This window comes from Choristoneura fumiferana, chromosome 8 (genome assembly GCF_025370935.1).
Source record: "Choristoneura fumiferana chromosome 8, NRCan_CFum_1, whole genome shotgun sequence".
Taxonomy (NCBI): domain Eukaryota; kingdom Metazoa; phylum Arthropoda; class Insecta; order Lepidoptera; family Tortricidae; genus Choristoneura; species Choristoneura fumiferana.
In genome coordinates this window covers 11,821,720-11,834,893 of record NC_133479.1, presented here as the reverse complement: position 1 = coordinate 11,834,893, position 13,174 = coordinate 11,821,720, and the positions used below count along the sequence as shown (strand labels likewise).

At 38.2% G+C, this 13,174-nt stretch overlaps 1 protein-coding gene across 8 annotated transcripts in view; it reads right to left on the bottom strand.

The window, feature by feature from the left end:
• The window catches only part of Lar (tyrosine-protein phosphatase Lar), a 474,823-nt gene that overhangs the window by 244,130 nt on the left and 217,519 nt on the right, over positions 1 to 13,174 (bottom strand). For 6 of the 8 annotated variants that reach the window (XM_074091236.1, XM_074091242.1, XM_074091237.1 and 3 more), the window contains one exon: positions 3,151 to 3,259. In XM_074091236.1, the coding sequence (XP_073947337.1) occupies positions 3,151 to 3,259 (109 nt within the window). Of the gene's footprint in view, positions 1 to 3,150; positions 3,899 to 13,174 lie in introns of all 8 variants that reach the window. The other 2 variants (XM_074091240.1, XM_074091239.1) reach the window with 1 other exon arrangement.

Genomic DNA, 13,174 nt, shown 5'->3' with positions numbered 1-13,174 from the left:
CGGGAAGGGTGGGTTCAGGACGCGGTGCGATTTTTGGTCGAAGTTTTATGTTAATTTACACCCGACGCTCCTCTATGCTAATGAAGGAATATGAGAGGCGTATTCATATGGAACTACTATTCAGCCCTCCGGGCTCATGTTATGTTATGAGTCAACATAAGAACAATTACAATGTTGAGTGAAGGGGGAAATATGTTAATTTATAAAAACACCACGGTCTCTTGATTGAATGAAATCAACAACTGTAGACCTATTTACATAATAACTGTGGCCTGAGCGAACGTTGGTTGTTCACGCTGTAAAACGGTACTTCGCGAAACGCGTATCAATTATATTGCGGGTCATGAACTATTCATTACATCATAACTAGTTCGGTAGCCCAGCCATGTATTATTATACAGGGTGACATAGGAGACGTAATGAGACACTACTTTTTTAGGCTCGTTAATTGATAACTTTTTACATTTACAAGTCCTTACACGAAACAAAAACCATTTATTTTTTGTTAACTTTCCTTTAATATATACCAATGCAGTAAATCATGGTTAAAAATAAAAATGAACAAAAAATAAATGGTTTTGGTTTCGTGTAAGGACTACTGCATGTAAATAGCTATAGATTAACGAGCCTAAAAAAGTAGTTTCTGATTACGTCTCCGATGTTACCCTGTAAGTATAGAAAGATAAATACATAAATAAAAATAAATATCACGGGACAATTCACACCAATTGATGTAGTCCCAAAGTAAGCTTAGCAAAGCTTGTGTTATGGGTACTAAGCAACGGATAAATATAATTATATAGATAGATACATACTTAAATACATAGTAAACACCCAAGACCCGAGAACAAACATTCGTATTTTTCATACAAATATCTGCCCCGACGCGGGAATCGAACCCGGGACCTCAAGCTTCGTAGTCAGGTTCTCTAACCACTAGGCCATCTGGTCGTCTAAAGATAGAAAGAAAATATTTTATTGCCAACAGTACAAACAATACAAGACAACAATATAAACAATACAAGATAGTAGTCTGTCCTGCGGCAAAAGGAGCAAACTCAGCTAATGCTCCTAATGCTGCTAATGTATAGCGCCTCGGATGACGCAGCTTAGCTAATCTTACGTCAAATACGGGTGCGTTCCGCGGCTCCAATCCAAGTGTTTATTAACTTCACTAAACAACCTTAGGCGGCCGTAGTGAAACAGAAGTAGATAGTGTAATTACTGGGTACTACAGTTATATTAAAAACGTGGATTTTGTGGCGTGACGACCTCGCTGCGGTCACCTTTAATTGCCAGCCATCATGTGAAGCAATATGACTAACAGTGGCGCGACTATATTGTGAAGGTTTCCATGAATGTCACCTAAAATGTTTTGAGGTTATAAGCTATAAATATTGCCTTGAAAATTATTTTTTGTCGTTGCGCCGATAGCCCATTCTTACATGTATGAATATCAAAAGGTACCTTAAATAATTGTAGGTTCTGCCGTGAACTTTCATTCGTTGTGACGAAAATACCTACATTGAATTCGCTTTGGCAATACACGCAATCGATATTGGAAGCATGGTGATTCTGATTATGCGTACGTATGTGGATGATATTGTTGTCGTTGCTGATAGAAATATATTTTCGTTTCAGAATAAGAGTTCACGGGTTATCTAAAGGATTTAAGGCTTTACCACACAGCGGTCGCTAGCAATAGGTACTTGAAGTTTTCTTCACCCTTTAGGTCAGCTATAATCAACCTTTGTTGTTTATGAGCCACAATAGGCTAGTGTCTTAAAAAAACCGGCCAAGAGCGTGTAGGACACGCCCACAATAGGGTTCCGTAGCCATTAAAACGAAATAATCAAGTACTTAATATTTTTCTAAGGATTTCGTATTGTGTACAGAATCTCCCAAGTTTAGGTAGGTATATTGCTGCTATTTACACTTAAACTACTAATAATTCTCAAGCAATCTGCTAAGATAATTTTTAAGTTATACCTATATTTTTTTTGTAAATTTGATATACTTACTACCATTCTGAATTTTTTCAAATTTTTCCTCCCAACAGTCTAGATTATAGAGGGGGGAGCTGACGTTCGATTTTAATAAAAATGTGCACTTCAAAGTTGAATATTTCGCAAACAGATCACTGAATCGAAAAAGCGTCTTAAAAACCCTGCAATAGTTTTAAAAGACCTATCCAACGATACCCCATAATATAGGGTTAGCCGAGAAAAAAAAATCAACCCCACTTTACGTTTTTTTTTATTTATTTTTTATTTTACCACTGTCGGCGTGACTGATATTTATTCATGCCAAATTACAGCTTTGTTATACTAACGGTCGCGGACAGACAGACATGGCGAAACTAAAAACTAATAATTAGTCCGTAATCTATAACTGACGGACTAAATGTTTTAATTATCTTTTGTGTTGTGAGTATGGTGCAGCATTAATTGTCAACAGCATCACAACACAAGTCAAAAGAATTGATCCCACTTATATTATAAAAGTTTATAAGTCTGACCGATTTAGATGAAATTCGGTATACATAATAATTTGAGTCCCCGGGAAGGACATAATATTATGATAGTTTTTATCCCGGAAAATTGCATAGTCTCCGCGGGATAGCGATAAACGAATTCTGCGCGGACGGAGTCGCGTGTAACAGGGTAGTAATTAATATAACTTTTACGCCAGGCGAGCCACTTAGAGAAACTTGGCGAACCGCAGGTTGAGTGTAGCTGCTTTAGGGTATTAACTTCCATGGAAATGTGTAATGTCACTCAGTGCACTGCACAGTCTAAAAACAGTACAAAACTTATAAGAGGAATAGAAATCGAGAAGTTTTAATACCCTTCAATTTTTTCTCTATGTGCACTTTTTCGTGTACGTTATGTACGCAAGTATAGTCAACAAAATGTACAGTCGGCAAAAAGTCAAATGAAATCATATTTTTTTTACGAAACTATTTTATCCGTAGCGATGTCAAGCACTACGTTCGCGTCACATTTCTATTCCTCTTATTAATTATGTGGCTAGTAGCGCTAGCGCAACATTTCACGCCAATCGCCCGCTGTCTGGCAAAGCCTTAACAACCAATCGCTACCTCGTATAACATAGACTTAAAAGTAAATAAAGGTAGTTTGTGTAACTCACCGGATGCGTCCACTCGATGGTTGAGGAAGAGTAGGCAGGCAATCAGCAGAGCGGCGGTGCGGTGGAGCGGGGAACGCCGCTCTCGCATCTTACCGGCGCCGGACCGCGCCTGCGCCAAATACCACGTGACAACGCACCGCTCGCCCCGCCCCCATCACCGCGCGGCTTGCGCGCGCGCAACCATTAAACACTCGGCCGGGACCAAGCGACAAACCTTAATCTTACTTACGATACAGTCTACTACAAACTATACACATCACAACCGAGTTTTGCCACTTAATTTAAAACCTATTATATTTTTTATCACAAAAATACGACAACCGCTTCGATGATTAAAATTTTCCGAAATTTTAAATTTAAGCTACTTAATCCGTATTTGTATAAGAATTTTTAAATAACACGTAGACAACGAGGATAATTTTAGATTTTGTATTTACAAAGATTAAACGCGATTTTTTTTTGGTGTATTTGTTCTATTTTTATGGCGAATTGTTCAGCTAAGCAAGGATTTCACTGCGCGAGATCATATTTTGGAAGCACAGTTTGGTTGAAGCCGCGGCGGTGGTGTTTCAACCATATTCCATTGTTATATAGCCACTGTTTCGGTCTTCTCAACTGGACTCGCGTTGGGGAACGCAGCACTGGCACGTTCGTCTAAATTTACAATACACGGTAAAACTCTTCTCAATCAAACACATTTTTATCGTTTGCAGCCAGAGTCATGAACGCCGGTTGCCTTCCTTCACACCTGAAACACAACGAACCGAACGTTAAATGTCAGCCGAAACGGCAAACAAATAACATTTCACTTCTCACCGACTTGGAATGCGCTTATTAAATCAACTAAAATAAGCGTTACAATCGTCTTTCAATTCATAAAATCTTTTGTTCTCGATATAAAGGAATCCTAAACCTCAATAAATTTATTTAACGTTCAACGTGGAAGTCGACGTGATCCGCCTTCTGCCTAGGTTTAAGATCGCATGAAGCCCGATTCTCTACGTAGTAAAGATAGCATCCAGTATTCAACTCATACAACGGTACATGTAGTGGTCAAAATGACCACAATCCAATTAAATCCACATAGAATTTAGAACATGCGATTAGTTGTAACATGTTAGGTCGTACCTGAGGATTTATATTAGTCTACAACGGAACAACGTAATTATATAGCACGATCTCGGGTCCGAAATTAATAAGGCTAAGTAAGGTACGCGTTGAGACCGCATGATCTTCTGAGAAATGATATTGCCGAGATCGTCGACTTGTAGCTTTTAATAAAGGAAGTGTATTTCATTTGCGGCCGACTACAGTGCACAATTTCATTAAGGCTGATAAATAAAGCTCAGTAAAATGTCACGGCTGGCGTTGTCAGACTTTGAATGGCACAAAAAGGAAATCAACTTAGTGTTTCGTGGGAATCGTTTTAGTTGAAACGTAAACACAGACATGATACTGACGGAATTAAGCGAGATAAAATACTACATGCCAGAGGACCATAACAACAATTAGGTACACATAAGTAGCCTAATTTGATAGTGTTCTGAGAAACAATAACTAATTTATTTTTGTATAAATGGATTGGCATGGCATCCACGGTTTTTCTAAGTAAGTTTATTTTCATTTGCAGTAAATTTGGTTAACAATAGGTCTTAAAGTAATTATAATGATCACACACATAGATACGGGTGTTTTTAAAAGGCGAGTGCGCCGTTTTTTGTAAAGCTAGCAACAAACCCTCAGCCCTGACGATGCTGTAGCTATCCTGGGGCGGCGGTGATCAGATCACTAACCATCAGGTGAACAGCAGGTTTCAAGATAAAAAAATATCCTTCAAACTTAAAGTAAATGCGAATATCTTAAGTCCAAAGTTCGTATGCCAAGATAAATTTCCGAGGGAGGTAGTGGCTCGTCTCGAACTAAATATTCAATGATAGGATAGAGCGTAGTCTGCAGCAGTTTGCACAACTTATAACTTCAATAAGAACGGACCAGGTGTGACCGGAGATGCTTCGAATAGAGCTATTTGCATAGAACCTACTAGAATTGGTTTAGGTAATATAACTTGGTTATTATATAGCTGGAGCCGTCAAGTTGGTCTGGACTGTTCAGTTCTGCTTCAGATGTGTTCGATGCCGAAGCGATTTTACGAGTTCGCTGGAGCACTAATTAAGTTTCGTTATTAAACTAGGTATTTAGTGCATTGGCGTGACTCGTTTAAAACATCGGGTGGAGTTCGGAACACGGCTGACGTAGACAGAATTCTGTTCATTTTAAAAAATCGAATCAGTGTTTTTTTTATTAGGAAGGAACAGCTAGTTGGAATCACTTTACTTCTCACTTGAACTTCGCACTCGCACTTTTCACTCACCAACACGACAGCAGGGCTACTACGAAACTCGTAACTCGAAGTTCGTGTCGTGCGGTCCCTCTGACACTTATACTATTTAATACGAGAGCGAGAGGGACGGTACGATACGAACTTCGAGTTTCGAGTTTCGTAGTAGCCCTGCTGTTTTCACAAGACTGTTTTGTTTGTGTCTCATACATAAGTGTACAATTATTTTTTGATATGAGGAGAGGCAACAAAGATGAAACTAGTATGAATCATTGTTTTAAAGTAGATACGGATTAATATAACAATTTATTTTCATCATTAACATTTTCATAAATTGAGACAGTTTAAAATATTCAGTGCACGGAAAAAAAGGATGTCTTAGATTAAGACAATTGTCAAAATTGACACTTGTCAAAAACCTTGGTCAAGACAGCCTACACCATACCAGCCTGACGCCATATTGTATTCATCATCATCATCCCAGCCTATATACGTCCCACTGCTGGGCACAGGCCTCCTCTCAGAACAAGAGGGCTTGGGCCATAGTTCCCACGCGGGCCCCCCCAGTGCGGATTGGGAACTTCGCACGCACCATTGAATCGCTTCGCAGGTTTGTGCAAGTTTCCTCACGATGTTTTCCTTCACCGCATATTATATTGGATGAATACAAATATTGTCTTGGGTTAAAACTATTATCTTACTTAAAGAAAAGAATTAAGTACTTGGATTTAAACAATATTTCTGAGACTATGAATATTCTTGATCAAAGAATTCCTTTTTTTCCATGTGGTAGACATAACTATTAGTTAGTTTTAATTTTTCTACGAAATTAAATCAAAGACCAAAACCAATAAGTACTGACTTCGTATTTTAAATTAAATTTTATTTCAATTACTTCACGGAATTAAAGCTCCAAGTTTTCATCAAATAAATTCTCATAAACCACATCCCCGTACTTAAACAATAGAACACATTTCACCGAAATTAATTGTTAAAACGAATGCCCACATTACAGCGATAACGTTCACATGTCATAAGCCTTAATTCGAGAGAAATACGATTCAGAACATATTAATTCCGTTTTTATTAATATATTGTGAGCGAAAACAAATGTTGCCAGGCTGTCACCACGTCAGCAAATCCGCAGCTTTGGTGTTGCCAGTTGAAAATACATTTAAATGTCATATCAGCGCGTCGTTCTGAACGGCCTAATGCGATAGGCCTAATCGTAGCTGAAAATAGGAAGGTGTGAAAGAGTGCGCTATCTAACTGGCTGTTTGTTGAGCTAAGCTTAGTAAACAGCTTCTAGTTAATTGGCTTGTGAACTAATTGCCGTTGTTAGTTAGCTAATGATACCTAGCTGGCTCGGTGAGGAAAACATAGGTTTATGAATTAATAAATTCAGAGATTTTGGATAAACTCTCAGATTAAGGACGTATCTGATGTGAAGTCGTATAAATACTTTGAGATAAGTAATAAGTTTGTTTACTACAATTTTGCCCGTAAATTCTGGAAGTTAGCTACTCAAATAAATGAAGTGTAAGTAGGAAAGGTTAGACGTAGGCGGACATTGGAACCATTCATTTTGCCTATTGTAATCGTTCTATTATAAAAATAAAGTTAATCAATACACGGCTGTCAATGACTGAACAATTCTTTCTTTAATCAGTACTAAGAGATTCACCGTAAAATTACACCAGCGTAAAATAATAATTATTAAAACTGCTATTTCTCACATACGAACTAAAAAAGTGTTCGCTTGTATGAACTTTGCTACATTTTCTGAATCCAAAACACAAGAGCATCGCCTGTAATCCGCGACGCACAACGGTCTCTATACGTAGGTAGATAGTAGGCGCGAAAAATCGCAAAACCACGTTTTCCCGCCAAAACACGCGCCGCCATGATTTGATGACGCAGTGTAATCCGGCTACCGTTGATTTACGAACATCACCATTTAGCAAGGGTTGCTAGTCTCTTTTTGGTATTGCTAGCTTAAAAAAAATATTTTTATACCTTAAGGTTTAATTATTTAAAACATGACAAAATTATGGAATTAAAAATAATAATTACAACAAACTTAATTTGGCGGACACAGAACTGTCATTCGCACGGCTTGTATTCTACATTTGGTACAGAAACCTTGTGCAGATTACAAAACTTTTTAGAGCTTTTTTTATTGTCTATGGTTTTGATGTGTAATTTTGATTACCTACACTTTTGTTTCAACCGTAAACGAGTGCCTTCTTATTTAATTTAAAATAACCTTATAAGCGCAAAGTCCGACCCGCACCGGCCCGTTTTTTTTAATGGCATCAGCCCTGCATTTTAGTGTAGCACAAAGTAGCAACGCATCCGCGATGGTCGTGTCAGCGTTTTACACCACTGTACGTGCTGTGTACCAAATTTATGATGCGCTACATTCGCTGTCCTCTCCCCGCAACTCCGCTTTCAGTCAATTTTCGCAGGACATCAACGTTTTCCCGAGATTAAAAGTGGATGTTCGGTCAATCAATCAATCATTTATAAGCTAAAAGTAGATGGCTTGGTATTACATTACAAAAATAATTTATGTTCTCCACTTTTTGCCGTTGCGTACGAATTTATAGAATGGCTGGACAAAGAACAACCACAATGCAGTAAAATTAAAAATAAAAATATGATAGAGAAAAGTAATAAAGCAAAGTAGTAGGAAAAGGTAGTAGTAAGTAATAGCTTTGCTAAGCTTACTTTGGGACTAGGTCAATTGGTGTGAATTGTCCCGTGATATTTATTTATTTAATAAAAACAAAACACATGCACATTAAAAAAAGTAAGTATGTATAAAAACTAAAGTAGATCATTTTAAACTACAATTAGGGCGGGCGAAGCAGCAGCACAGGCTGAGACAGCAAAATGCCGCAAATACGCAGGGCTCTCAAGAGAGTACATATTTGCAGCTTTTGCTGTAGAAACTTTTGGTCTGTGGAGCCCTGATGCACATAACTTTTTGGTCAATTAAAAAAAATTAAATTACCCATGACCATAAGGCTGGTGCGTTTTTTGCCCAACGTATTGACATCAAAATCCAGTGCGGACACTCTTCCGTGGAAACAAAGACTTAGGCGAATTGTATATCCACGTCCAAACTATTGTCAAACGTGCACGCATTGACAATCGCATTTACTTCCTGTGTGTTGCTATTACCTAAATGTTTATGGACTTTGGCCAATATTTCAGTTAAAATGGACACAATTTCATGAAAAACTGAACTGAATATGGCGTTACCGGAAGAGCGATTACACATTCCGATTAAACCTAACCGCTACTTAAAAATTGCAGGTCCATTCCCTCGACCGCAGTGTTGAATAATTGAAGGCAGTTTACACATTAGTACGGTGCGTTAATTAGGTGTGGAACACACGATGTAGAAATCATTCCTGTTTCACGAGCGTCATTAGCTGAAATTAGATGTTGTGTGTACCGCGCCTTTTGTGGATAAATAATATAACAATTGCCTTAGAGTGGGTTCGTTTCTCATTTGGATGTTTTACGGGGTTGAAGACAGTAGAGAGTTTTGTCTGTAGGGAAGTCTGTAAGAGGTTAAAATATTGAAAAGCCTGAATTCACGTAAGTACTGCAAACAATCGACGATTAACCAGCCGTCATGGCCGGTCATATTAGATGAGACATAAACGCGGCCAACATCGTCTGGACTTTACACAGAGTTCATCCGAAATACTTTTTCTTGTCTATTTTTCAGAGCAACTAGATGCGAAGAGACCTTTTAGGGTTCCGGAGCCAAAATGGCAAAAACGGAACCCTTATAGTTTCGCAATGTCTGTCTCTCCGTCCGCGGCTTTGCTCAGGGACTATCAATGCTAGAAAGCTGTAATTTTGCACGGATATATATGTAAACCACGGCTTGAAGCCGTTGTGGCGTAGTGGTTTGACCTATCGCCTCTCAAGCAGAGGGTCGTGGGTTCAAACCCGGCTTGCACCTCTGAGTTTTTTGAAATTCATGTGCGGAATTACATTTGAAATTTACCACGAGCTTTGCGGTGAAGGCAAACATTGTGAGGAAACCTACACAACCTGCGAAGCAATTCAATGGTGCGTGTGTCCGCACTGGGCCCGCGTGGGAACTATGGCCCAAGCCCTCTTGTTCTCAGAGTAGGCCTGTGCCCAGCAGTGGGTCGTATATAGGCTGGGATGATGATATATGTAAACTATGCCAATAAAATAGTACAATAAAAATAAAAATAAATTTTTTTAGGGTACCTCCCATGGACGTAAAGTGGGGGTGATTTTTTTTTCTCATCCAACCCTATAGTGTATGTAAGGTATCGTTGGATATGTCTTTTAAAACTATTAGGGGTTTGCTAATAGGATTTTTCGATTCAGTGATTTTTTTACGAAATATTCAACTTTAAAGTGCAAATTTCCATTAAAATCGAGCGTTCCCCCCCCCCTCTAAAATCTAAACCAGTGGGTGGAAAATATTGAAAAAATTCAGGATGGTAGTAAGTATATCAAACTTTAAAGGAAACTATAACGGCTAAGTTTGCTTGAGAATTAGTAAATAGCAGCCTAAAGTATAAAATATACGTAAACTTGGAAGATTCCGTATAAAATACGAAATCCTTAGAAAAATATTACTTAATCTTTTCGTAATGGCTACGGAACCCTATTCCGGGCGTGTGCGACACGCTCTTGGTCGGTTTTTGTTATTTATTGATGGAGGGAGGAAACAAGCTAGGCGGTAAATTTATGGTAGACGGTCACCGACACTATTTTTGCTACTTTTGGAGAGATTATTTCCGGTAATCTTCATTTAATCAAAAAAGTTTTTGAAAAACCTTACTATCTTTTCAAAAGAGCTGTCGAACTATGTGCCACACGTTGATGAAAGTTAAATTTTTTTTTTCAATTTCTGTTACGTGTATGGAGTGCCCCCCCCCCCCTATTAATATTTATTTTTGTAATTTTACTACAAAACTAAATAGCGGCTTTGACAAGACATCTGTACTCCAAATTTCATTGATATACATTTTGCAGTTTTCGAGTAATATGCCTGTGACTTACGGACGGACGGTCAGACAGTTTTTGCCATTTTGACTCCGGAACCCTAAAAACCAGAAAAAGAGACCAGCGCTGGGAATAGGTCAAACCACTAGGCCACCACGGCTTACTGTTTATTATTGTTCCACAAAAATGTCTTATAATTTTAATTGCCGACTGAACGAACTGCATGCGTCTAAGCATGGAGAGATTAAAAGATATTCACAATAAAATTTAATAGGTACACATAAAAGTTTAGCGGTTTCCGATACCTGCAGAATTGCGTATATTTCTATAATGGTAACGTTAATGTATAGCGGGTAATAAAAGTTAACAACTAAATATCGTGACAGCGCTCCGCCATATTGGTTTTGCATGCTAACATTGTGAAGGTTTCGATATGTAGGTACATATCTATCATATACCTATACATTTTAAATTAAACTTAAAAGAAGAAGAATATTGAGTTTCTTGCCGCTTCTCAGTGGTAGATTTTTTTTTGACATTCATAAGATAGCCTACTTTGACTTTGACTTTGAATAGCTAGCTAGGGCTGGGAATCGAAACCACTCCTGCACCATCTAACGCCCACCATCTAACAGGGAAACTAAAATAAAACAAAAACCGAAAAAGGGAAACTTTACGAAGTTGATAGGTACCAGTATCTATTTAAAAGAGTCTATTCTATAACAAATTATTAATACTAGGTATGCATTGCCATTATTATTTTCACTTTCTTTTTGGAGTTGCGGTTGCGAAATAGCAAAAAGATTAGTTCATTAATAAACTTACACAAAGTAACGCCTGAATCAATCTATTTTCAATATTGCAACCGATTGTTTCATTGACGAAGAAATACCATTTGCTGAAATAAATTTGGAGCTGTATTCGTCGCACTAAATTCCAGTTCCAGCCGCAGAACGTTAAATTCAAACAGTTTGAAATATAAATAAAATCTCCAAAGATCCATAACTAATTCAATCGACCTCCAAATATCTCCATCCCGCTCACTCGTTAGCACAAATCGAATCAGTTGATGCATTAATTTCCTGTCAACAAACGAACGGTTTAAATGTTACGATAAATAAAAACTGGATTTGCAATAACAAGCGATCTGTAGGAAAATTCAATATCCGCTGTACGGACCGGAGGAGTGCAGCAGCTACTATGCGAATGAATTGTGTTATATTCGTTACGGCTTTTCGTTCCGGGGGAAGTTTCTTAATCATTAAACATTTACGTATTATTTACTGTTACTCTGTAAAGGGCTTTAAGCTTCGGATTCTGTTCGAGACCGGCCTTTCTCAATTTGTCACGTACCGCCGTACGTAGTGCCGTCGTGGCTTTTTTGTTATCTTTTGTTTGCTGTACGCGTCCGTGTTTAGATTTTTATGCAGACGCGCTGGACCGATACAGTTCATAACAAATGCAAGCTGATATTAAAATTCAGTGGAAGTAACGGTGTTATTTGTATTGTACTTCTGATCTTGATGCCAGTTTAACTTAACATTTGAAGCACGAGCCGCAACACAGAGCCTTGGGAGACCCCTCGGTTCAGCGCACATGTCATGATTGAATATTTTCACACAAAGCAGCATGCATCATTGTTAACCTCACGAACTTCCGACGCGGAAAGTCAGTTCACAAGTTATGCGTAGTGCCAGTTAACAAGTCGCCCCTTCCGTTTCACACTCATTTAGCATCAAGATGTTTGCATGAGAATGAGACACCTCTCATTACAATGACAAAGATCCTCCGTCTACAGACTTAATTAATCATTGTGTTTACTGATTAACATTCCCGAGTTGTGTAGTTACCGAATTTACATCGTGATGGAATAGTTAAATTAGAAGCGTAAGTTGTGGATGAAGTTGTGAGAACAATAAACAGATGGATATCTACAGCGGAGGTAATGGAAGCAAAGAAAAACGCGAACAAGAAACTAGTTATTGGATTGCCATGGAACAATAACTGAGTGGCTATGAAGACCGACACCTGACTAACTTTCGTTGGCCTGAGTGAAACAACGAAACGGGGACGAGACGTGGCAAGCGGATACGATAGCAAATAACTTACAAAAGGAGCCAAGACAACTTGTGTTGATTATGATGCAGTAAATCATTTAATTCCGTAATCTTAATCAGATTTTAGGAAAACTGAGCACTCGATCGGCTGTTTAATATGAATCTAAATTATATCAAGTTTTGTCGAATTAAGTTACCTATACTAACTGCAAAGTGCGCAACTTCTGCTTTATTGATAACCGCATAATACGACAAGTAAAAAGTATTGTGTGAAACGGAATTGATGTCATATTGTGACCAATTTTGACATAAAAATATTAGAACTGTCAGAGTATTAGATCGTTACGCACGTTTATGTGCCTCTGTATAGTATGAATGGGAACAGAAGCCTGTTATATTAGCCGTAAAGGTGGCAGATGGGGCAGTAAAGAAATGGTGGGAAGCAGCGTCGAAAGTTTTTGTGAAATAACACCTTGTTTTTATTTATGGCCACGCAATATCAAGTTACTAACAGTTGTTTAAAGTTTGCACCTATCTGCGGCTTCGCGATAAGTTAGAATAGACACCCAGTGGTTCTTTATATTTGAACAGGAGACAAAATGTCAGCATCAATCAGAGGGGA